This window comes from Myodes glareolus, chromosome 6 (genome assembly GCF_982192425.1).
Source record: "Myodes glareolus chromosome 6, mMyoGla1.1, whole genome shotgun sequence".
NCBI classification, from domain to species: domain Eukaryota; kingdom Metazoa; phylum Chordata; class Mammalia; order Rodentia; family Cricetidae; genus Myodes; species Myodes glareolus.
In genome coordinates, this window is record NC_142031.1 from 81,395,063 (window position 1) to 81,422,657 (window position 27,595).

A 27,595-nucleotide genomic window follows, 5' to 3' on the forward strand; every position below is an offset into this window, starting at 1 on the left:
ATGGGAATTTCTTGTCTATAATCCCTTTTCAGATGTCTTATTCTACTGCAATTAAAACATTTGGCATTTTGGTGTCTCCTCACACCATTGGAAATCGCTTCTCCTACCCAAGCCTCTGTACTATAGTCAAGAGTCTCAACATTCATTTTATGCAAGATCCATTCATCTATTGGTGCTGATCTGACCTATAAGGGCCCAAGAATCTTTTAGCACTCTAAATTGGCATTTTCAAAAGCCAGAGATTCAATAAGTTCACATCTAGGTTCTGGGTCTGTAACTACTACTTGTACAGCCTTAGTCAATCTTTGTAAAAAGTGACTAAAGGGTTCTCTCTGGCCCTGTTTAACCATAATGTATGATTCGATTCTCGTTCCTAGTTCCTGAATCCTGACCCAAGTATTTAAAACTGATGTGCTACATAGGGACAAGGTGTGTTCATCATAGAGAGCCTGATCCTGGGGAGCAGAGTAATGACCCTCACCAAGAATTTGTTCTTGGAATGCCTCAAATCCTTTTGCTGTTCTCTCTTGTTCTAAAATTTTTGTCGCTTCTTGCTAATAGCATTTCCAAGCAGTTGGGGTTCATTTTCTAGGCTGCTGGGATTAATTGAAGACAATTTGTGTGGGGTACCTTATTGCCTGAAGTCCACATTTTCACCATTTTCCTAACAAATGGTGAATGCAGACCATAGGATACTATTGCTTGCTTAATTTCTTTTAGATTGCTCATACCTATAGGTTGCCATGTATATTCTTTGTCTACTTTAGGGTATTTTGTGCCAGATGACTTCTCAGAGGATATTACCAGATAGGCAGCTAAAAATCTGAGTATGTCATCCCAAACTCTGGCACGTACTGGCCATGTACAAGCTAAATCCTGTTCTTGTCTCTTATCTCCCTGCTCACCAATTTTGATAATTTCCTCAATTTTTTCAAATCTTTTTACCACTGCCTTTTGTAAAGTTCGAATCTCCTTTCCAGTGTTGCATTTTAATGCCCTCATTGATAATTCCAAGGTATGAAATTTGTCCAGAAAAGATAACGTCTTATCCTTAAACATAATTTTGATGGCATGCATATTGACTTCCTGGAGAGATACCTTATCCATTAACCTATCATAAATTTTCAGCAGATTCTGATTGTTAAATTCAACAGCATAAATTCTTTCAGATAATGTCTCAGCACCCTTAGACATTGATTAGATTTTGTCAGTCAAATTAATTTTTTCAACTAGCTGTTCATTTTTAGTCTGTAAAGACTGTATCATTTCTAAAAGTGCCTCATTCTTTGGTCTGTCATCAAACCATTTTCTTAATGATATAATATGAAATAAAACTAATTACCAAAATCAAATAAATAGATGTATATGGAAAATTACATAAGCCTTGCAGGATACTATCCATAGCATTAGAAAAATGGTTATTAAATCCTGTATGGTAATATTGTCAATAATCATGTAATTTTTAAATCTTACCTGTCGTAGGCAATTACAGTGAATTGGAGTAGGTGTAATCACCTTTACTGGCCAGCAGGTGTTGTGGTTGCAGCCGTGTAGCAGAGGGATGTGGAGGAGAAGCTCCCCCTGGCTTTTCTGGGGTCATTCTCACTCTGGTTCCACGCACCATCATCAACTTAGATGCTGATAAATAATATGCTTTGTTTAACAAATTAAAAGCAGTTATTAAGGACAATCAAAGGAATTCCTAGAGTTGGTGGTCAGAATAAGAAGGAAACTCGAAGCTTTCCTTCAGTCATGAGTCGCAAGCTGTGCCTGCCGTGGAAGAAACAAGGCAGGGATCACCAGCTGAGAGCAGCCGGCAGGTTCCTAAGCAATGTAAGGTGGTCCACAAGCAGGAGAGAAAACATGCCCAGGCTGGCAAACCAGGAGGTTCCCGGTAATCATGGACTTGGCCCGATGGTGGGTGCCAGATGATATAGAACACATCAAATGGGGGAGAACGTGAGTCAAAGAATCCCAAGATAACTCCGAACAGAGTATACTAAGGTTTTTCTTTATTAAAAAAAGGAAACTCATGGAACAGGAATGGGGGTCCAACATCCAGGTGTGAAGCATGGGACGAGAGGGGTGAATGGTCGGGACTGCAACTTTTTGGTACCCCAAAGACATGTCTCAACCTGGCCCAGCCTCTCAAAGGTCATTGGCTGAAGGAGGTTCCCCATAAAATACTTGCCATATAAGCATGAGGACTTGAGTTCAGAACCCCAGCACCCACATTAAAACAGGGAGCAGTTGTGTATATCTGTAATCCAGCATTGTTTGGGAGATGTGGGTGGACACAGATTTATGGAGCTCATTTGTTAGCCAGACTAGCAGAATCGGTGAGCTCAAGGTTCAGTGAGAGACCTTGTCTCAAAATTTAAGATGAGAATGATCAGTGAAGATACCCAGTGCTGACCTCTGACCTCCACATTCAGGCACATGCATGCACATCTGTACATGCATACACACACATATTCTTATACACAAAATACTTTTCCCTTCAAAGATGGGTGATCAATTAGCCACAATCAACCAGCCTGAAAATATCAGATGGAAAACTTCAGGAATAAGCATTTGACGCATTTCTGATTGATCACTTTACTACATGGTACTATAAATCTCATACCATCATACTCAATCACATGAGGACTGGATCATGATTTTGTCTAGCATATTCACACTGTGCTGTCAGTCATTTAGCAGCCACCTTGGTTATCAATTTCTTTGTCACAATATCACATTTATATAACCTTTGTTTTACTTAATGGCAGGACAATCTGCAACAATGGTGATGCAAAGAAGACTCTAATACAGAACACCAAATTAACTCTTGTGCTATGCAGCATGAAGTACATACAGACCAAGGCATGGTGCACATAGGGTTTGGTACTGAGATTTTAAGCTTGCCCTGGAGTCTTGAGATAAATAAAGTCCCCTGCTTTTTACCATAACTATCTGTTGCTATTTGCTCCAAACTTACTAGTTCCCCCATAGAATGTAAATAACACCAAGATGTCAGTTAATTTTGTAAAAATTGCTCTGTGAAGTCTGTGTTGTGCTAGGGATTGTTTGCACATCTTCAGCACCTGTTGGGTTGCCCTGCATATTGAATAAAGTAAGGAAAAGAAGAGGACCAGGAAAGGTCAGACACTTGGTCCCTAAGTGTCTGTGCAATTTCAATAAGATCTTGGCTTGCAGGAAATAGGAAGAACATTTAAGAGCACTATCAGACATGAGTAGGAGGAAGGTTTGTGAAGTCCTCAAAGTATGCTGACACAGAATTGGAACACATGCTACTCTCACAGATACCTAACACAGTGTTCGCTAGCCCCGCAAGAGACATTTTCTCCATCAATAAAATGGCACATGACATTTATTAAGAGATTGTCTACAGACTTAAAAACTTATACCATGGTGCCTTGCTACAACATACAGTAAGAAATACTTACTTTGGATATGAGATATAAAGAGTTAAAGGGAAATAATGGAATGGAGAGGATTAAAGTTGAGGATGGGAGGGCAGGAAAAATGGGGGAATACCTGAAGGAATAAACAATACTAACTACCTTTTGAAAAAGTTGTATGGAAGGTTACTACAATAAAAGCTTTCTAAAAATATACACATACACATACATACAGTCTAAATGCAGTTATTCTATAATAGGGTAACATTTGCCTCTACTGGAAATCACACACAAATAAATAAAAAGCCCAGTGTCAGGAATGAATTACCTCCCTTGGAGTCATTGGCCACTAAGGGTTCACAGACCCCCGAACTTTATAGATTATTGTCAAAATTCTTGGTTACCCTCTACAACATGAAACTAATACCCTATTACTAAAGACACTTGAGAAATAGAACATTCTTATCAAGCTGAAACTCACCTGGAAGTTTCAACTACTGCCTAGCTTTTGGTGATGAAAGGTGTTATTCTGACTATTAGAGGAGAAGGTAATCATCACTCTTACCCAGATGTGAAACCTGAGAACTACAACAACACTCAACCTGGCTAAACATGCTCACTGACACTACAGCAGCACAAACATCATGGGAAGAACAAACTATTTTCTGTTTAGATTGAAACCCATAGCTGGAACCATTACTAGGGCCAAGAACTGATGGAGGAGGGTTATCTGTCTATTGTGGTTATTTTCATTGGTCAATAAAGAGACTGCCTTGGCCCCTTGATAGGACAGAAAATTAGGTAGGCGGAGTAAACAGAACAAAATGCTGGGAAGAGGGCTATGAGCCAGAAGCCATGGAGCCAAGAGCCGGAACCAAGAGGGCCTGATCCGGAACTGCTTCTCTTTTTAAAAGAGAAATATACCACGCCCCAGTGGGCTGGTATTTCAGCAGCTATTGGCTGACGGAGCGGAAGTCGCTCCCCGCTGCACTGTGGGCTCGTATTTCAGCGACTATTGGTTGAGGCAGCGGAAGTTACTCCCACAACAAAGAACCAGTAGGTAGACAGGTGAGAGTTTGAGGAGAGAATTTACTATTATTATTTTTGCTAAATGAACATAGTACTAAATGAACTAACTTATCATTGTGCTCCCAGATTAACGCATTTCTCAACCCTCATAAGAGAAGCTTCTACTTGCAATAGGCAACAACTCACACAGAGACTCTCAGTGGGCCAAGGTGCAGAGAATAATAGACTATAGAGTGCTTAGCCGTAAAAGGGACACCTAGATGATACCCCATCCTCCCAAGGGAGGAGGGGGTAGAAAACCTGAAAGAGGCAGGAGTGATGGATGGCTGAAAGTAAAGTTTTTCCCCGGCACAGCACAGCAGAGCACATGAGGACACACATGACAGATGTGACAGCATGCACAAGACCTTTGCATGCCTGAGCCAGACAAATTTCAGCATGGAGAGGGATGGTGAGCATCAAGCCCTACACAGTCAAGGAACCATAGGCAATTGACAGCTTTTGAGGCAGGGAGAGTCAGTTTTCTCAAAGTATGACCCCTAGTTAGGTCAGCCATGCCCCAGTGGGAGGCTATAGATATATACAAGAATATACAAGTAGTGCAAAGTAGACTCAGTAGGCCCAAAAATAAAAAGAGGACACAAAGTCGGGTGGTCAGAGAAGAGGGGCAGGTTTAGGAGGATTGGAGGAGGGGTGAATATGATCAAACACACTCAAAGAATAAAAAATAAGAAGTAAATAGCAAGTGTGGTAGTTTGAATGTATTTGGCCCCCATAATCTCATAGGGAGTGGCACAAAATCAGGTATAGGTTCCATCTTATGGGGTGTACCTTAAATCCATTCTTAGACGTGGTTGGTTACTATCCTAACATTTGTACCACTATTGCACCAGTGGCCATACCCTGTAGGCAAGTTGTTATTATAGCTAACAGGTTTTGTAGTTGGGTGAGACTTGTCCACTCTTGGGAACATACCCAAAGGACTCCATATCTGTAGGCCCATATTTCTACATGGTGTGACAGCCAAGTTCTCAGGCCGTAGTTGGTATCCAGAGCAGTTACATACCCTGCCAGACAGGCTGTCACTACCCTAACAAAAAAAAGCTCAGGATATGTTGCTCCTTTTCTTTTGTAATTATGTAGATCACCTGAAAAGAGGTGTGAATTCCAAGCTAGTGACTGAGCTGCAGGTGTGACTGCAGTCCTGCTACCCCAGAAACACAATGTTAATGAACTTCCGCCTTAGCTTAAGTTGGAGGATAAAAGGTGTTGGATAATAAACATGGGTGATCTTCAGGATTTTAATGAAGCCTGAGACTTCCTTCCCATATTGCTGTGTGAACTGTGTCTCAATTATTCCCGCACCTCCATGCAGATCCAGAGAGGGACAAGTAGTTTATGTTGGGGCATCGGATCCTGACACACATCTTATAACAAAAGATACTTGCTATCTGTGTTCATTCATACTAGTCAGAAACTTGAAATAAATGAGATGTCCATCAACTAGATGAATGGATAATGAAAACTGTGGTAAATTTACCCAATGGGATATTATTCAACTGTTAAGAATATCATATGTGTGTGCACATATTATACACATATATATGTACATAGTAAAAAACTTTTTAATAACCACATATAAGAGAAAACATATGTTTGTTTTTCTGGGTCTGGGTTACCTCACTCAGGACAACTGTTTCAGTTCCACCCATTTACCTGCAAATTTCATAATTTACTTTTTACAATAAAGTTTTAATAATTTATTAAAAAGAAAGTTGACTTGAATCTAGAATAGTGGTAACTAAAGATTGGGTAGGGCATCGGGGAAGGATGGAAAAAGAAAGGCTGTGTTTTACTGATGCGTGCTATAAATGTGCATAAAAATATCCTGCCAAACCCTGCTAGCATTATTAATGAATGGAATATTAGTCAAAAATAATATGGCAAGGAAATATCATGAATAATCTTGCTGAGAACTGGATCCTATAAATAGGATACCATATCCGTATTAAATTAAACAATAAAGTTATTGATATCAGTGTGCTAACTAGCTTTCATGTCAACTGGATACATTCCAGAACCATCTGAGAGGAGGCAACCTCAACTGAGAAAATGCCTCCATAAGATTGGGCTATAGGCATGTAAGTCTATAGGGTTTTTTCTTAGTAATTGATGGGGGTAGGAAACCCCTTGGGCTGATGGTTCTGGGTTCTGTAAGAAGGTAGGCTGAGCCAGACAAGAGGAACAAGCCAGTAAGCATCACTCCTCCATCCGCATCAGCTCCTGACTCCAGTTTCCTGTCTGGCCTTCATTATTAACTATGATGTGAAAGTATATGCAAAATAAACTCTTACACAAGCTGCTTTTGATCATAGTATTTTAACACAGCAATAGAAACCCTAACTAAGACAGTCACCATGTTTAAAAAAAAAATGTTAATCCAAGCTGGAAAGATAGCTCAGTAGTTAAACATACTGCCTGTTCTTTTGGAGGACCCAGAATCAATTCCCAGCACCCAGATGACAGCTAATGACTGTACACAACTCCAGATTCAGAGGATCTGAGGCTGTCTTCTGGCCTCCACGGGTACTACAAGAGCATGATACACAGACATACATTCAGGCAAAACATCCATATACATAAAATTAAAAATAAATAAATCTTAACTTTTTAAAAAAACATGTATAAACTATCACAAATGAAATCAACTTTGTGAGCCAAAACTATCTAGGTTTTTATTTTTGTTATTTATTTCAACAGCACAGAGTCAATCAGATAATGCAGAAGGCCTCCATGCCAAAGGGAGGTGTAATTTCTAACATCTTTACTGCACTTCTGTCATATGTATCCATGTGCACTCAAATAGAGGCTTCATATTCTAAGTGTGTTCTATCATGTGGATCCTGGCCAAAACCTTGGGAATCACTGACTCAGATAACTCCACAAGGCCTGGGTTTCTAAACAGCATCATCTGAGGCTGGCGAGTAAGTACCAGATTCAAAGTAATTTGATAAGCTCTGACTTCTCTGTGTGTCCATCTCTTGGTCTTGTCTACCACACCTACCAATAGTTAGATCAGTGCATGAATAGAATGGTTATTTCCCTTCATCTTATAGCTTACTTTTGAATAGATTTGTCTGCATTTTTAAAAGACAAGGGGTATGAGGGAACGTAGGTGGGCTGTGGTGACTTTTCTAATCACTAAATGTGACATTTCATGTGTTGTAATGACAAGTGCAATTATGTTTGACAATGACAGAGACTGTAAGGGGACACCAGCCAAGCCAGAAAACAAAGGAAATGTAAGGTTGTAGATTTGCATCTGCATTTGAACTATAATTTTATTTTATTCAATATAGTGAGCTAAAAAGTTAATCAACTCTTTGATGGACTACATATAAAATAAAATTGTGGTTCACAACATACAATATACTAGTCCCTCATAGGTTCGCAGAGCTGATGCACTGAGCTTCTAGTGTTTACCACTCGGCTTCACCAATGGCTTTTGCAAATACATAGTCTCTCCCTCCAAAGCACATGACACCATCTTTCAAGTAGAATTTCCATCTGTTCTTGCTTCGGTGAATCTAGAGAGAGAAAACTAATTCAGACTACGTTTGTAAACTAAGGGATCACTCACATTCTTTAAAATAGCAAGCGGGATTATTCTGACCCTAAATATAAGACCTTCTCAAGATACTTTATTCATTCTTTAGCAAACATTCGAGTTCCTATAAGCAAAATACTAGCTCAAGTACTGGAGATATATTAAGTCATTCATACATAATGAGAACCATCACTCCTTATCAAAATATCAATAATTGACTCTATAGCTACATAGACCCAAGTCTGTGGATTGTTCAGGTCCCTCATATATTTCATACAACCTACACACATCCTCCTGGAAGATTTACACAATTTCTAGGCTATTTGTAGCACCTAACATGGTGCAAATGTTTTTAAATGACAGTAATACTGAATTGTTCAGGAAATAATGACCAAAAATAAGTCTGCAAATATTCGGTAAACGTGTAATTTTGCAAAGGGTTTTGATCCCCTTGGTTGACTCTGCAGAGGAAACTGCAGGTATAGAGGGATGACTGTAGACCTTAAGATTTGTAAGTAGAAAAAAATCCTGTATTTGAAGAGTTTACATTTTAATGGAGAGGGAGACCAAACCTGATAAATTACCAGTTTCTATCTATAAAAAATGGTGAAAGTAATAAGGAGTTTTTGTACACTAAGAGTTAACTTTTATAGCAATTAAAAGCATTATCCTCTGTCTCCTTTAAATATATCAAATTACGACTTAAAACGCTACATTAATATCCAATTCATATTGACCAGGATGTCACAGATCTAAATATCATGTAATAAGTAGTAGCAAGGATGTGGGCATCCCAAACAAAGCTGCTAAGACTGTCCTAGGCACATAATCCATCCCTCTATTATCTGCTTTGTATCATGCTACGCTGCATGCCTGCCTTCCAGCACATCTCCAAGGGACAAGTCAGGCAAGCCCCATTTCAAAGGGGGGCTTTGAAATCGCCCATGAGGATTTTCAGAGAACTCCAACAGAAGGATTTCTTGTATTTCCTTGCTCTCTATCACATAGCTTAAGGTTTGATTCATGTGTCAACAGCATTCGCTTTACTTGTCACACTCTGTCATCTTATCATGTGTGATTTGTTTTTAATCCTTTAGGAAATGCTGTGTTTGAATAAGGTCATCACCTCCTTAAGACAGAGATTATCATTTAGGGCAGGGGTGCAGCCTAATGGCTTGGTGCAGAGACCTTGCCTCACATGTGCTACATCCTAGGCTCAGTTCACCAGGAGGAAAACAACAATTATCACTTTCAAATGTTACTATCCCATACAGCACAGGGGTAGACCCAAACACATCCTCACCTTTACAAAAGTGGGCTGCAGAGATCACTCAAAAGGTAACCAGACAAGCACAAGGACCTAAGCTTGAGACCCAGATCCCCATGAAAAGGAGCTGGGCATAGCCGTGCACACTTGTAATCCCAGTGCTGGGGAGGCAAGTGGGCAGATCAATGGGACTTGTTGACCAGCCAGCCTAGCCTACGTGGTTAGCTCCAGGTTAATGAAAGGCCCTGTCTCTAAAAACAAAGTAGGAAGCACCTAAGAAACAATAGCAGAAGTTATCCTTTGGCCTCCATGCACATACACATCCATACATATATGTGCACCCACACAAATGTGCACACAATGTACATGCACACACATACAGAATTAAACAGCTGTTCTATGAGTCACTTGACTGAGAACTGGAACTCGCCATCATATATCGCACTATTTTATAAGCCTCCCAATGTAAGTTCAATTAATAAACTCCAAGTACAAAGGTGAGCACAGTACCTTATCATACTGACAGACAATTACATTCTCTGTGTCAAACAGGTCTGGCACGTCCTGCTCACTGACGTCATCTCCGGAATTTAGAGGATCCTAAAGATGAAAGATGATCACATTAAGTGATTTCACGATACTTCAAAATTTTTTTAAAAGTAGACGAACATAGACGCAAAGGAGCCTGAAGAGACAGAATAGTGCTTTTTGCTTTAAAGTCAAATCACCTAGATTTGAATTCCAGTTTGACCCCTTAATAATTACATCAACCTTGGGCAAATTATCAAAATTCCCTGTATCTAAGTTTTCTCATCCATGAAATGACAAGTTCAATGAGACCCAGAGGATACCAGGACTGTTGAAGACAGGAACTCAGATAAAACAACACCATAGGCAGATATATGAAGGCAGCCACAAGTGAGAGTCAACAGCCCTCACCAACTGAACTACCACATTCGACTCAAACTTCATCACATTTATTAGAAAAGTACAAAAGCTATATCTCCAAAGCCTCCTACTATGTCTGATTAGAAGCAACAAATAGAAAACCAATTCCTAATCATGTTGTGGCAGGTTAAATTACAACTTAAGTGGAAATGCTAAGGCCCTGCATACAGATAATTCTGATTTTAAGACTAAATTAGTGAGGTTGATCTTAACTAGAATTGCGTTTGGTTCTGAAGCACATGAAAGCATGAATCTCATTAGTTAGTGAACCAAGCCTAGGCTCAGGTGAGCTCGTCACCTCTTCCATGGTGTCTATTTGATGGTCCTCGTTATCGCTGCTGTTTGCAGTCGAATCTTCATTTGATACACTGTCAGCTTCTTCCTCAAGCACCGTGAGGTCACCTGCATCCGCGATCCCTGGGAATTCATTCTCATCTACATCTCTTATACTTCCCACATCTTCAGTAGATGAGTTATCGCCAGTTCCATCTATTTGAATTATTTCATTAATGTCATCATCGATTAACTGAATATTCAGGTCCCTCTCAGAAGTAGAATTCTGTAAAAAGAAGAGGCACTGTTGAGTTCTCCAGGTCACGCGGGGCATTAGAACACTGAATACGGATGTTAAATGACTGGCAAATACTACATAAGTGGCCATTTAAACATATATCTGTCTTCTAAGATCAGTCTTTAAACTTGGAATTCTGGAATATCTTTAGCATTTCTAACAAGAAAGATTGTTCAGTTGCAAGTTAAGTAAACACACAGTCATACACTGGCACCTAATGAGCTCCCTGCTTTCACATACTATTCGCCAGCTCTTACATACATTCCTACTGAATTTTAACGTGATTAAAATGGCAACTGAATGATGTAGGAAAGACAGTGACTTTAGGAATGAAAACAACTGCCAAAGGATGATATAGATCAAAGCAGTCAATACAGAAAAGCAATGTTATTTCACTTAGCCTGAGGAGCCTATTGTAGAAATGTTTGTGGGGACATAAGTAAAACGGAGACTACCAAGATGTGGGAGGAAGAGAGGCATGAGGGGCGGATACTATCTCAGTTAGGGTTTCTTTCTATTGCTGTGAAGAGGCACCATGACCACTACAAGCCTTATAAGAAAACATTTAATTGAGGCTGGCTTATAGTTCAGAGATTTAATCATTATCATCATGGTGGAAAGCATGGCAGCTCACAGGCAGACATGGGCTGGAGAGGTAGTTTGAGAGTTCTCTATCTACAGGCAGCAGGAAGAGAGTGAGTCACTGGGCCTGGCTTGAGAATCTGAGACCTCAAAGTCCATCCCCAGTGGCACATTTACTCCAACAAAGCCACACCTACTCCAACAAGGCCACAGCTCCTAATAGTGCCACTCCCTGTGGGCCTATGGGGGCCATTTTCATTCAAACTACTGTATGTGCCATTTAATGATTTTCTTTAAGATGATGGAAACCTTCTGGTCATGGATAGTGATGGTGGAAGTAAATTTAATTATTAACCTGGCTATATAGATAATCATTACTTTTATGATGCTCTCTCTCAAACAGAGTTTACAAACATCTGGTAAATATTTTATATGCAGTTTCTAATTTAAATCTAAGTACAACATACTGAGATGAGACACTATGGCTTACAAGACCACAAAGGCATCAAAGAGTGAAATGGAATTAAAGCCCAAGCTTGCTTACAGAGGGTGACCCTCCAGTGCACCCTATTAACTCTCACTAGTCTGTCACAGGTGGGCTAGAGCTCCCCAAACTTCAAGTCTGTCACAGGTGGGCTAGAGCTCCCCATATTCAAGTCTGTCACAGGTGGGCTAGAGCTCCCTAAAACTTCAAGTCTGTCACAGGTGGGCTAGCACTCCCCCAAACTTCAAGTCTGTTACAGGTGGACTAGAGCTCCCCAAAGCTCCAAGCTTCTTAACAAAAAGAGGTACTTTATGTAACCATAAATACCACAGAACTTACAGCAGAATGCTTATCTTTTTAAACAAAACCATCCCTTTAAGAAACCAATCAAAGTATAAACATCTATATGTAATAAAAGGGAATATGCACTATGGGCATGGTTTCAAAAGAAAACCTGTATTAGTATTGGGAAAATTAAACAAAACTTCAGATTAATGCACTGCCCAAGGTATTTAAATGTATGATATGTTTCTAAGAGACTGATGCCCAATATGAACATAGTGTACATGAGAAGTGATTTTCAAAACTCTTTTCTTTTGTGAAGATGATTAACAGAGACATTCATTTTTTCTCATTAAAATGACTTTATGTGGTTTTAATCATTTATTTTAATGACTAAAAGGAAATGAGAACAATTTAAACTTTAATGGAAGTCCAGATCTGGCCCTGCATGCCTTTATTACCAGCACTCTGTAGGCTAAGGCAAGAGGATCACATGAGTTCAAGGCCACCGTCTCAGAAACGAAGACTTGGTGATGAGCTCCAGGTGCCGTCAGGCAGAACAAGGGCATGCTGGCTGTTTGGGAAGCATGTGGCCATGGGGACACACAGTATCTAAGAGTGAGTCACATTGGCTCACAGGACAAGGTGAACAACTACAGACCAGGGGCACAGAAAGGTATCAGACCTCATAGCAGCCCAAGGAACTGTTGGATTCTTCAAGGTCACTGAAGCTAGCAAGACTTCCAAGCAGGCTCAAGAAGCTTTATAGCAGTTTGAACAAATAATCTTTCTTTGCACTCCTGTGTTGTGATGATAAGGCAACACAACTTAAATGCATCACCTCAAGATACTGCTTTAACATAGGAAACACTCAGCTTGTTTTTGAGTGGATGGCTAAGCTTCTGGGATGCATATCCATATAAATATTCTCTACAATGAATCCTCATAAAGCACTCTTAAAAATAACCTTACAGAGATTTAACATTGATAAACAGATAAGTAATTAGTTTACATGCAATTAACTTTTATAACATTGGAGACAATGCATTCACAGATAGATGAAGGTGCATCACTTATGCAGAAGTGAATAGCTATGGTGTGACTGAAATATAAATAAGTCTAAATTATAGAAACAAGATAACATTATTCATGTACAAAATTCATGGCCAATATTCATGGCCATTGTCACAATAAAAATGCTAAAAAGAATACCATTGCTACACTTTCAAAGAGCAAAAGCCAAACAAACTGTCACATCACAGCTTTGCTTTACTTCATTTAAAATAATCTTTCTGGAGTGCTGGACACTGAAGGACAAAAAGCCCGTGGTTGTGTGGAACATATAACTACATCTCTCCATGAGAATGATGGCTATCTCCAAGTGTACCGACTATAAATCAGAGTCTCTCCTTTTCTATACAAGATGTCTGACCATCAATCAAAATAAAAAATAACAAGAAACCAAAAAAAGCAAGAAAGGCCAGCTACAGGCAGGAAAGCCAACCAAGAGAATCAGACTCCGATGTCAGAATCAGACTCCAATATCAGAATTAGACTGTGACGTCAGAATCAGACTATGATGTCAGAATCAGACTGTGATGTCAGAATCAGACTGTGATGTCAGAATCAGACTATGATATCAGGATCAGACTGTGATTGATGGTAGGCAATCCAGTGAGAAACATGGGCAACATGAATAAGCATGGTCCTATCATAGGAATTTTCTTGGACATAGGGAAAGTATAAGTCAAATGGAAATTCTAAAAATAAAAATCATCAGAGTAAAAATTCTATCTGAAGGAGTCATCAGTACAATCAATACAGACAAAGAAAGAATCAAAAGTATGCAGAAAAAAAGAGAAGAACACAGAACCGGCCAACAAGTAGTTTAGTAACCATACAGGTATAAATGATCTAAACACACCATTACAAAACCAAATTAAGGATGGACCAAATTAGCAAGACCCGATAATATCCTGTGTATAAGAAACCACTTTAAATATAACACAGATCAGTTAAAAGTGTCTAAGGTGAGGGCTAGAGAACTAACTCAGCACTAATTCTCAGCACCCACCAGCATCAGGCAGCTCACAACTGCTTCTGCCTCTCAGATGCCAGGGTTAAAGGCTTGCATCTTCCCCCATTCCCTCCCCCAGGCCACTCTCAGTAACCCTTTACCCAAGGAAACTTTGTCCACCTGTAAAGGCATCTACAAAAGCCCACAACCAGCACAGCACTTGCTAGCAAGACTCGACATGATTCCCTTGGGACCAAGAGTGAAACACTGGCTCTCTCTCTCTCTAATTATGGACTAGAAGTCTTAGAGAAATGAAAAAAAAAAAGAAAGAAAAAGATGTTGTCAAGGAATCAATTAAGTTGGTTCTATTCACAATGATTATAACTGTATAACACATTTCTAAGGACAATACAAAATTCCCTGGTTTTAACAGATGACAGAATATAAGATCAGCTTACAAAAATTGTATGTCTACACCTAGCAATGAATAACTGAAATTGTAAACCAATACATTTGAAGCAGGAAGAGAAAAGCAACTTTCTACATTCATTAACTCTTTGCCAGATTTCTAGCATAACACCCAAAGGCAGAATGCAGGGGGACTGTATAAAGTGCTTAAAATACGGAAGGTGTTTAATTCAATCCCAACAAACACTGTTGTAGAGGTTTGTATAGCTGTTGCCACTCCTCCCTCTCCCCTTGCATAAAGTTTACCTTCTATCTTACACAAGAGGGGAAAATTAAACCATTCCCAGATCAAAGGTAAAGGCATCCATCACCACTGAGTTGTATTGGAGTCCTTTGGGTTGAAATCAAGGGATACTAACTGGGAAACAATAGAAAGACATTTTCCAGAAAAGGGGAGTTGACAACAACAAATACAGATTCTCACATTACTATAATTTTAGTTCAATGGTCTTTTTATTCTTCTCTAAGGCTTAAGAGACAAAAGTATATATCTATGAATCTAAATATGTAAATACAACCTGTGACAATAAGGAAAAGCAGAGAATGGTTGAAGTATGAAGAAGAAAGCTTTTGTGTGGCTAAATTTGCTGTTGTCAGAATCAAAGGGGTTATTACCATGTGAAGACAATATATTTACTCCCCATAATAACCAAAATGAAAACAGCTAGAGAATATCACACAGTGGGAATGATAACAAAATCAAAATGTACCAATACAAGAATGCCAACTAAAGAGAAAATAAAACAGCAAAGAAGAAATCAAAGAACAAAATCCCAAGGCATATATAAAACAAGTAACACAATGATAAGAGTTACCCCTTCTCTATCAATAATTACCTAAAGCATACATGAATCAAATCATTCTATCAATCCATTTTGTGTTATTCTTACAAATTACCTGAGCCTGAGAAATCTATAAAGAAAAGAGGTTGTTTGGTGTGGGAGGTCCTTCTGTTTATGTGTTGCTTTCATTAGTTAATGAATAAAGAAACTGCCTTGGCCTTTTGATAGGGCAGAACTTAGGTAGGCATGAAAAACAGAACTGAATGCTGGGAGGAAGAAGGCAGAGTCAGGGGGATGCCATGGATCCTCCACCTGAGACGGACTCCGGTTAGAATCTTTCCTGGTAAGCCACTGCCAAATGGTGATACACAGATTAATAGAAATGGGTTAAATCAAGATGTAAGAGTTTTCCAATAAGAGGCTAGACATAATGGCCAGGCAATGATTTAATTAATACAATATCTGTATGGTTATTTCAGGGCTAAGCTAGCCGGGCAGCCAGGATGAACAAGCGGACCCTCTACTTATAACAGTTGTTCATATTCTGGGACTTCACAGGAGCCAGCACCTGCTTGAGTCTGATGGAGAAGTCACAAGCATGGGGAATCACAATGGAGGGACTATATGGAGAAGAGATGGAACACTAGAATCTAGGGAGGAGCTAAGCCAGTTTCTTTTCACACCTGAAGTTCATGGGGATACTCTTTGAGTCATCCCATTCTAGAAGCTCAGCATGAATCTGTCCTGATGGCGGACCTAGGACATAACTGATTTCATCTTCCTTTTCAAATACTCCTGCAACACCAGCTCCACATTTCTGGAGACTAAACCAGCAAGAGACTTACTCTGTCCAAGTCATTTCCCAAACAAAACATATAAACTGCAGACTGGATTGGAAAGGACAGAATCTAACCATTTGCTGTCTACATGACCCTAACTGAAAATCTAAGAACATGGATAGGTTAGGAAACAAAAGAACAGAAAAATAAAAGGCACACAATAATAGCAAAAAGATCCATAGAAGCTGTGTCATTGTCGAGAGACGGGGGGGGGGGGAGAAAGAAAAGAAAGAGAAAGAGGAAAGAAGAAAGAAAAGAAAGAGAGAGGGAAGGAAGGAAGGAAGGAAGGAAGGAAGGAAGGAAGGAAGGAAGGAAGGAGAGAAAATAGAAAGACTTTAGGTAAAAAACTGTTACAAAAAGGAGGAAGTAAAGAAGAGAGGGAAGAAAGAAAAACACAGAATCCTAAGAGATTATCTCATCAACAAGATTATAATTATAAATATGTCACCAAATATTAGAGCCACATATGCAACAAACACTGAAAGAATGGAAGGCAGGGACAACACTAGGACAGCAAGAGGCTTTAATACCTCACTTCCAGTGGTATATAGATAGAAATTCAATGACCAAATCATGAACTTAACGATATAATCAGTAGGACTTAGAATAGACAACTCTTCTGGTTCATTTTCTTTCGGTGTTATCAACACCATGACCAAAAGAAAGTCACAGCCGATCACTGGAGGAAGATCAGGGAAGGAGCCCAAACAGGAGCAGAAGTGGAAACATGGAGGAATTCTGCCTTTTGTCTTACTTTCCCTGGTTTGCTCAGCTGCCTTCCTTATACTGCCCAGGCCTACCTGTCTAGAGATGGCACCACCCACAGTGGGCTGGCCCACCTACATCAACTAGCAACTGCCCCACACACATTCCAACAGGCCAATGGAGACAATTCCTCAATTGTGGATCTGTCTTCCAAGATAACTCTAACTTTTATCAAGTGGATAATAACTGACTGGGATGAGATACAAAGGAACTCTCCATCCATCAAAAGCAGACTTTCACAATAATAATCACTAATATTGACTTATTAGGAGATTTTGACTAATATTGACTTATTTCATCTTAGGATGAAAGACAAATACAGAAAGAAAAAATCATATTAAGCATCTTTTATGATTATAATACTAGAAATAATTGTGAATAAAGTTACAAAAATAAAAAATTAGTATATTAGAAATCCACAACTAGAAATAGCATGAGGAAAACTACAAAATCTATAAATGTGTATCAATTAAACATCATATTTTCAAACTCAGTAGGTTAAAAAAGAAATTACAAAATCTTAAGATCTTAAATGAAACAACAGTTCAGTATGGAGCACATACTTGTAAGCCTAGCACTCAATAGGCTGAGACAGGAGGACTGTCAGTTCAAGACCAGTCTGAGATCCCAATAAATAATAAAATTTAAAATGAAGGACATAACACATATTCCAAAGTTTACAGGCCCTAGAAGGGAAATTTAAAGTTGTATATACTAAAATTTAAAAGACCAATCTCAAATTAACAACCTAACCTAATACATGACAGAATAGTGGTGTAGGGAGTGGGGTGGGAACCAAGGTTATCAGAAGTACTAACGAACAGAAATAAAACAAAAAATGGAGAAAGACAAAAGGAAAGTAATAAAATCAAAAGTCAGTTCTTCAAACAGAAAGATGAAATAGATGCCTCTTTATTGAGAAAATGAAGATTCATACATCCCAAATCCTAAGTAAAACAAGGGACATCACTACTGACCTTACAGACACAAGGAGCCTTCAGAGAATGCTAAGAACACTTCTCCACCAACACAATGAGAAGTCTAAGAGAGCTAGAGAGGAGACTCAGCAGTTAAAAGCATATGCTGTTGTTCTCAGTTCCCAGAACCCATGCAGAGCAGCTCACAGACACCAGTAACTTCAGCTCCAAAAGACCTCACACCTTCTTCCGGCCTCCATGGGCACCTGCAGTCATGTACACAGTCACACACATTCATATACACAACATTAAAAATAAATCTTTAAAGAAAATGGAAAGGTAGATGAAATAGATATGTCCCTGGAAACCTAGTCCTTCCAAGACTGAAAAAATAGACACTCTGAACAGACTGTGGTTGTCAGTCAGTTCTCTCTTGGTATATCTATAGAGTTGACACAACCCAAAAGAAATCCCAGCTGGGTTTCAGGTTTTTGTTGTTTTGTTTTGTTTTGTTTTCAGTTAACAAGCTGATTGTCACATTTCTGTGGAAATACAGAGGAATTAGAACAGCCAAAATGATTTTGAAAAAGAAAAAAATTGAAGGACTTTTTCTCTGATGCCCAGCTTACTTTAAAACCCCTACAATAAAGATAATGTGGTACTGGTGAAAGCAAGTAGTCATGGGTCAAGTAGAAGAAAGAATGTCCAGAAAAAAATCAGTGAAGGACAATTTAAATTGAAGATGAGCTGTCTCAGAGAGCCAACATGCTTTTCACAGGGTTTCTCAGATGTTTATGTGTGGCCCCTTTATAAAAGAGAAATATTTATCTAACCCCAGCTATACCGTAGAGGCCCAAAACTGTGACCCTATTCCACCTTGCCTAAAGGTCAGGGAGTCTAAGTTTATTTTGCTCACTCAAAGTTGTTGACACCAAGTGTAGGTACACAACCTGAACTAGAATGTGGTTACTTGGTGCTTTGGACGTTAAGATGGCTCATACAGGTAGATCCACTCCACCCTGATGAATGGTCAGAGAAGCATACTTCTGTTCCTTCTTTTGAAACAGGAGGTTTGACCTAGAGAGTGACTATCTTTAGGATTCTTGGTCTAGGGTGGGTTCACTGCCTAAACAACAAGCATTAAGTATTGAACCAAGAAATTGTTCTAGTTATCCTTTGCATCACGTTAAAGCAGTCTTTTGCCTTCTTCTCCCCTTTTGTGTTGGGGTACAAAAGCGTATGGAGAATTAACACGGGTGAACTCAGAAGTCAGAATTCAGCAGTCAGTACTCGCTGAGTTGCCCTCCCGTTACTATGTTGTGTCTCTGTGATTCTTCTTATCTCTGTTCCTCCTACCTAACTTTTCTAATCTTCGTGCCCCTACCTTGGAATGTACAAACCCACCGTGGCTAGGATAGCAGTAAAAGTCACCCCAAAAAGGTGGCTCACAACGCTATACAAATTCCAAAACTAGAAAACAACCCAAATGCCCTCCTGGAAAACTCAGGTACATTCACAAATGGAAATGCTGCTGCATGCAACAGCATAGGGTAATCTCAAGCACACCGCTAAAGCTGCACACTGCACAGCTCCAGTTGACTGTCATTCTGGAAAAGGCAGCTCCATGCTGAAAGAAAGCAGACCCAGTGAAGGCCTTTGGGGATGGGGGCAGAGGAAAGGCACTGACTACAAACACTCCAAGGGATTCCTGGGAGTAATGCAAAGGTTCTCGAGCACGGTTGTGCTTGCTTTGTAGAACTGCCTGTTTGCCCAAGTTCACACTGTGCACCAAAAGAGGTGAAATTTACTATATTTAGATTCTACCTCAATGAATCTGACTTTTTAAAAGGAAATAACTGAGTCAGTCCTAGTCCTGAATCAATGCCAAATGTGACTTTTCATTTTAACAGCAAAAAAGAAACCTTAAATTGTAAATATCTTCTGTAGAAAATGAACTGTAGCCCCTACAGGACTTTCTTAAATGAGTTACCAGCTTACTAGGCGATATGACAAATCCCAGGACAAGGCTGGGAAGCTGGCTTGGCGGTAAGAGTACTTGCTGCTACTAAGTTCATATCCTCAGCACCCTTCAGAAAGCAGGTGTGGCTGCTCAAGCCAGTAACCCCAAGCTGAGTGGAGGCAGCAGTTCACTGACTAGCCAGCTAGCAGGAAAACCATAAGCTCCCAGTTCAGTAAGCCCCTATTTGAAGCGGACAAGGCATAGAAAGATAGAGGACACCAAACATCCTCTTCTGATCTTTCCCTGGCTGTGTGCAATGTCCATATCACCCTCTTCTCCCCTCCCCAGACCCCTTCCCCCAAGTCTCTTCACTTCTCTCCCTCTCCCCTTCTCACTTCCTTTCCCTCCCTCCCTGTTCCTCTCTCTGGGACTCTGAACTAAATTAAAATAAGATCCCATTTTTTTTAAACTAAGGAACTTCTTTTTACTCAGAGAGAAAGGAAATATTATAAACTCAAATTTCTTATCAATGACTTCAGCAGTTTTGTTTTTTTCATTCCTAACTTCTGTCTTCAGAAGCAAACACTGGAAAGTTCACATAGCTGCTGGCTATGATGTCTTCCTCACTGCACAACCAAAAGAGCCAATATTGCTCACCAGCATTCACAATGAATGCTGAAGGACCGTGCATAGAAAGACTGAAGGATTTCACATTGCCAACCACATGCCAATAAATCCTCCAGAAGAAATGTTAGGAAGGGGTTGTCCTTCCCTCCCCAAAGAGCAAACATTAAGCAGGGCCTTCAGCACTTTTCTTTTGAAAGCTGGAAAAATCCTGCAGAAAGGAGACTATAACACTTTGTCTATATTTTTGATACATGCATTGGAAAAAAAGCAATAATTCAAAACTCTGACTTAAAAGTCTTCAAGTTTTATGTCAGCAGACATGATGCTGGATGACTGGCTTTGGCCTTGCAGTAACATTAACACAGGCCACCTGCTAGAACCCACAGCATAAACCCTCTCCTGCAGCAGAGAAACCCTGCTTGTGGAGGAAGCATCCACAGATGCTGCACTGGCATGCAGGGTCTCAAACCCTGCCAAGTACAAGGCATTCACTGTTACAAAGAAGTGAGTCTCCAGCTAGAAAAGAAAAAAGCCTTCAGCATAGGAATTGTTTAACGATGTCGGTGTGTGGATGGGAATTAGAATCAGAGGCCAGCTGCCCTCAGAAGCACCTGACAGTTTTACCCTGTTGAATGTTAAAGGAATGTCAGCGCCGGTTCCTCCATGAATCCTGTGTGAATGTCAAAAATGTCAGCAGTTTAGCTGCAAGAGGATGCAATGAGGCTGGGTAGCTGCTTCAGCCTCCCTTCTGTAGAGCAAACCAGCTGCTCAATGACCAAGATCTTACACTTCACAAAGTTGACTAAAGTGTGTGGGAGTTTTATGGCTATGTCATAAAATAAACAAATAAGACGGGATTCCTTAATAAAGCTTTGCAAAGTCCAACTTCCAGTCACTACAATTCAGAAATAACTACGCTATTCCAGTGGCTGGTAGGACAGAACGTCAAAATACAGGGCAATAAACACAAAACATAAGAATTAGGCATCCCCGCCATCTTCAGCTTTAATCATGTACAGTCCAGTTGCTCACAGGTGCAGGACAAAGCATCTCATATTCTTTTGTTGTCGTTGTCTTTCGAGACAGGGATTGACTGTAGCTTTGGAGCCTGTCCTGGAACTAGTTCTTGTAGACCAGGCTGGCCTCAAACTCACAGAGATCCACCTGCCTCTGCCTCCCAAGTGCTGGGATTACAGACATGTGCCACCACCACCCAGCTGTGTCTCTTATTCTTAACAGAAACTTCGTCTTGATCAATCATGCTATGGTGACAGTGGCTACACATCAGCCGGCTATGACAAGAACACCCTGGGCCACCCTACTCCCGTGTGCCATGCGTGTTTCTGAGACTCCTTGCCGCTGTGACAAATACCTGAGAAAAACAATTTAGAACCATTTATTTTGCTTCATGGTTTCGGATTCTGAGTTCGTTGGTTCGGGCCTCAAATGAAGGAGACCATCACGGCAATGGGGTATGCTTTGGATGAGGTTGCTCACCTTGGCAGTAGGAAGTCGAGAAAGTGTATTCCTGTTTCTGGGCTTCCTTCTTCCTCATTTTTTCCATCCAGTGCCCTGGCCTATTAGATAATTCCAGCCACATGCAGAAAACATCTTTTTCCCTGGAAACACTCTCATAGACACACCCAGAAACATACTTCAACAGTCTCCTAAATGTCTCCTAATCTAAGCAGGTTGACCATCGAAACAACCTAATTATGCCAAAACTGTACCCATCATCCTCCTCACTGTACCCATCATCATCCTCCTCACTGTACCCACCTTCCTCCTCACTGTACCCATCCTCCTCCTCCTCACTGTACCCATCCTCCTCACTGTACCCATCATCCTTCTCACTGTACCCATCCTCCTCACTGTACCCATCTTCCTCCTTACTGTACCCCATCTTCCTCCTCACTGTACCCATCTTCCTCCTCACTGTACCCATCCTCCTCACTGTACCCATCCTCCTCCTCCTCACTGTACCCATCCTCCTCACTGTACCCATCATCCTCCTCACTGTACCCATCCTCCTCACTGTACCCATCATCCTCCTCACTGTACCCATCCTCTTCACTGTACCCATCATCCTCCTCACTGTACCCATCCTCCTCCTCCTCACTGTACCCATCTTCCTCACTGTACCCATCATCCTTCTCACTGTACCCATCCTCCTCCTCACTGTACCCATCTTCCTCCTCACTGTACCCATCATCCTCCTCACTGTACCCATCCTCCTCACTGTACCCATCATCCTTCTCACTGTACCCATCCTCCTCCTCACTGTACCCATCCTCCTCCTCCTCACTGTACCCATCCTCCTCACTGTACCCATCATCCTTCTCACTGTACCCATCCTCCTCCTCACTGTACCCATCTTCCTCCTTACTGTACCCCATCTTCCTCCTCACTGTACCCATCCTCCTCCTCACTGTATGCCATCTTCCTCCTAGCTGGAATAGTTGGAGGATGAGGATGCAGTTCAATCTTGCCTGGAATCTGCCAGGCCCCTGATGAGATCCCAGTAACATGAAAGACAGAGAGAGAAGAGAGGAAAAAGGAGGGGAAACAGGAAGAAGACATGAAAGGAAGGAGAGAGAAAGGAAAATGGGGAGAGGAAGAGGCAAGAAGAAAAGGCATGGGAAATAAAGGAAAAAGAAATTTTATTATTCTGAAGATAAAATGTCAGATGGTTCTCAACTGTCCACTCTACCGACTGTGAGTGGACTAGGGATGACTTTTATCTGAGCACAAGGTTTTATTTTCTATATAACACTAAACTGGATAAATGAAATTACCTGTAAGAGTTTATGTTTGTAAAGAGAAAATGAAATTGTCTTTGATTTTAATATATTATTTTATTAATTCTTTAAGAATTTCATACAAGGGCTGGAGAGATGGCTCAGAGGTTAAGAGCACTGACTGCTCTTCCAGAGGTCCTGAGTTCAATTCCCAGCAACTACAAGGTGGCTCACAACCATCAGTAATGAGATCTGGTGCCCTCTTCTGGCCAGCAAGCATACAGACAGACAGAACACTGTATACATAATAAGTAAATAAATCTTTAAAAAAAAAAGAATTTCATACAATATTTTTATCATACTCACCTCGTCTCTCTTCCCCAAGTCAAACTGACATGTGAAACTTAACGTGATACCACAAAAAAAGAAACAATTTTCTAAGGGAAAAATAATCATATATAATTCTGATTTATCTTTTACCTCAAAAGAAAAACCTAGAAAATCTAACCACAGGCCACCACCTATTTCCTACATCAAGAAGATGAACACAGAACTCTACCTTCTCTGATGCAGGGGGGCTGCTGGGCTCCTCAGTGCTCCTCAGTTGCTTTCCAGAGTCGCTTCCATGCATCCTGTCTTTAAGGCCCGGAAGCTGCCCGTCAAGCATGTGGTGATGGAGAGGGCCCTGGGGACCCTGGGGGAAAGGACCACCATGCAGATTCTGAGTCATGTTTGCTGAGACACCAAGCACGGGCTCCAGGCTAGACTCTGCCAGAGTGACGTGAGGTGCAAACCCCACATGGGGAAGGCCGAGGTACTGAGAGCTTTCCTGTGACCTCAGCAAAGCTTCCGGCACGGTCTTATGCTCATTTCCAGGGAGCCCACGCCTATCTGTGGTAGCATTTTCCAAGTGTTTCCTATCTACCGGAGTGGAATGAAGAATGGTAGGCTGTAGCAGCACAGGGTCCAGTCTGTGGGACTTCTCGGGAGCGGCTGGAAGAGAGCACGGGTGCAGTGGTGGAATGCCGCTCTGCATTATTGGAGGCTGCCCGAGCTGCTGCAGGACTTGCTGGAACGGGTGCTGGAGAATATCTGTTCTTCCAGAAGTCTGTGTCACCATAACAGGTACATTAACTTTGTAAAGGTGACCTTAAAAAGGAGAAAATGAAATGGTAAGTACAATGCGTTTCTCTTTTCGTTTTGTGGGCAGTGTGTGTGTGCTCACAGACCCCCAGAGAAGGACATCGGTGTCCCAAGTTATTACTCTCTCTGCCTCATTCCTTGAGGCAGGAGCTAGGCTGGCAACCAGAAAGTCCCATGATCCTCCTGTCTTTGCTCTGCACAGCACTGGCTTTTTCATAAGTGATGGGGATTCGAACTCAGGTCCTTAGGCTTGTTTCCCATGGCTTTCTCTACCCACCTTCCTATAGAACCCGGAACCACCGTCCCAGGGATAGAACCACCAACCATGCCCCACCCCCAACTGATCACTAAATGAGAAAAATGACTTACAGGTGAAACTCAAGGAGGGATTTCCTCAGCTGAGGCTCCTTCCTCTGATGACTCTAGCTTGTGTCAAGTTGACACAAAACAGTACACATGCTTTCACTTTATATTTGCTGAAACTGAGATGCATGGGACAACAAGCTGCCTCAGAGCAGCATTCCATCATTGCATCTGTGTTCTCTTCAACAGCTCCTGAGAAGGGACCCTCCCGGACTCACAAGGTGGAAGGAAAGAACCAACAGACACAAGGTGTCCTCTGCCCTCCCTATACGCATAACCTCATCCCTACAGATACACACACACACACAGGTGTTCTCTGACCTCCCTATACGCATAATCTCATCCCCACAGATAAACACTCAAGGTGTCCTCTGACCTGCCTACACACATACCCCATCCCCACAGATACACACACAAGGTGTCCTCTGACCTCCCTACACACATATTCCCACCCCTACAGATACACAAATAAAGAAATAAAACCTAATTTTGCATTTTGCTGCTTTTTTTAAGGTTCACTTTTGCGCATGAGTGTGTTCTGTGTCGTGTATGTGTGCACATGTGCGTGCGGCACTCATGTGAGTCAGAAGAGGGCATCAGAACACCTGGTCCTGGAGTTAGGGATGGCTCTGAACTACCGGGTGGATGCTGGGAACTGGACCCAGATCTGCTGGAGGAATAAGCACTCTTAACCACTGAGCCATCTCTTCAGCCCCTAATTTCATATTTTTAATTAAAAAGAATTAAATTAAGCTAGTTCACTTGAATTGAATTTGAATGTATACTAAATCTCTAATTCATAGGAAAGAGAACTGGGAATGGCAGGCCCAGCTTAGTTTCTTCTGTGGTGGCTGCTTTCCTAACAATCACAACTGCTATTTAATTTTTTTCCATTTTAAACATTTTATTAGAGGTTCCTAACCCCTCTAACGTACAGTTTACTAAAACTCACAAAACCTTTCAGGAAGTAGAGGGTGGTTAAAGGTTGACACAATCAAAATACATGAGAAATTCTCAAGAACAAATACTTTTTAAAAGATCACATAACTTAATGTCCATGCTAAAATGAGTATCTTTAGAATAGCTCTCACCAGCCGCAGTCTGCAGGGTCATGCCTGCTGGAACATGGATTGGATAGCCGGGAAAGGCCAAGTTTGCTCCACAGTTGGGGGTGTTCTAGAAACGACAGATGTTTGTTAGAAAGTTATAAAAGGACCAGAATTATGTCTTTTGCCACACTATCACAGGAAGTCAAAAATATGATTCTCTAGACCATAGTTTGACTACACTTAATATTTAAGGCAGGGCTGGAGACATGACCCAATGGGTCAGAGCCCTGGCTGCTCTTCCAGAGGACCCAGGTTCAATTCTCAGCACCCACGTGGCACCTCATGACTGTCAGTAATTCCAGTTGCTGAGAATCCGACACCCTCACACAGACAAATGTACCCTTAAAATAAAAGATAAATAAACATTTAAGGCTAAGTTCTCTGACTGAGCAGCATGTTACCATTTGGTTCACATCGTTCCATCAAGAGGAGTTCCACTGCAATAGTTAGCCACGAGGCCAGTAAATTATAATGACTAGAATGGACATCCTCCCATAACCCCGGTCCAGGGCACAGCTAAGCCTGGACCACTGGTTCTCAGAGGCCAAATGTAAGAGTCATAGTTTGCAAGATCTTCCAGATTCTAAATTGGTCTTTAGCTGCATTTAGGTATATATAATAGTTCATCTATACTATATAATTTTATATAATTTAACCTAGGATTTCTAAAAACCACTAAATTGAGACAAAGAAACATTTTTGTCGATCAGAGCTGCAAAAACGTAAGATACATATGAACTAAAGTTCCTGAAAAGGCAAATCACTGTCAAAGATTATGCAAACTGATTGGCTATCTAGAACTTCGTCATTATAGAGAGTTCTAATGGTGCAGATTGAGAGCCAAAATTATTCTGGAATTTGTTTAGTCCCCATAGCAGCCATGTATCAGTCACCTGTGTGTCTGATCTAACATCCTCTGACTGGCATTTTGAGCCTTTGGAATCTATGAAAAGGCACCCAGCTTTCCCAACCCAGAAGCCAAGACTGTCTTCAAACAACTCTAAAGCCTAGGATGGAGATGTCACTTCTTTGCTGTGGCCTGCGAGCCTGCTGTCGGTCATGTTTTTACTAAACACATGTGTGGTTTTTATTTGTGATTATCAAAGCTCATATAAACATTTCTGTGATAGACATATCATTCACAGCAGCCTGAACCCATGTTCTGAGGCTGTGATCACTCTCTCCGCTTAAACAAGAGCTATGCTCTACTTTGGCATAAGCAACATGCAGTGTTGCCAAGGGTGTGGCAAAAAACTGCCTTTCTCAGACCACTATTTATATAGAATGCACACTGACTAGGACAACTCTTTGGAAGGACAAGTTTGCAAACATCAAAATGAAAAACATGCACGCTCGTGTTTCAGAAATTCAACCTCTAGAAATTTACCTGATTATCTCATAAAGAGACATGTGCAAATATAACCAATAAAATTCTAAATTAGAAGATGGAAAATAAAAAATTAGAAAATGTCCACCAATGAATTATTGCTTAGCTACTACAGCGGATCGTACTTTACCAGCAAAGAGAGTTCTTCTTAGGCAAGGAGAGGACCATGGAAAAAAAGCAGAAAGCGGAAGGAGGAAGGAAGAGAAGAACGGAGGGGAGGAAAGGAAGAGGGAGAGAAGATTACAGGAACGGCAAAGAGAGCAATTTTACTGTTTACCCATTCAGGAAACAAATGATTCCATTCTA

The 27,595-nt window shown here is 40.8% G+C and overlaps 1 protein-coding gene across 1 annotated transcript in view; it reads right to left on the minus strand.

Moving 5' to 3' along the window:
- Positions 1–7,756: 7,756 nt before the first annotated feature.
- The window catches only part of Gtf2a1l (general transcription factor IIA subunit 1 like), a 39,000-nt gene continuing 19,161 nt past the window's right edge, over positions 7,757–27,595 (minus strand). Inside the window, exons 5-9 of the mRNA XM_048416175.3 lie at positions 25,885–25,969; positions 23,847–24,436; positions 10,554–10,814; positions 9,818–9,907; positions 7,757–8,020 (exon numbers count right to left, since the gene is read on the minus strand). Coding sequence (XP_048272132.1) covers positions 7,913–8,020; positions 9,818–9,907; positions 10,554–10,814; positions 23,847–24,436; positions 25,885–25,969 — 1,134 coding nt within the window. The 3' untranslated portion in view covers positions 7,757–7,912. The remainder of the gene's footprint in view (positions 8,021–9,817; positions 9,908–10,553; positions 10,815–23,846; positions 24,437–25,884; positions 25,970–27,595) is intronic.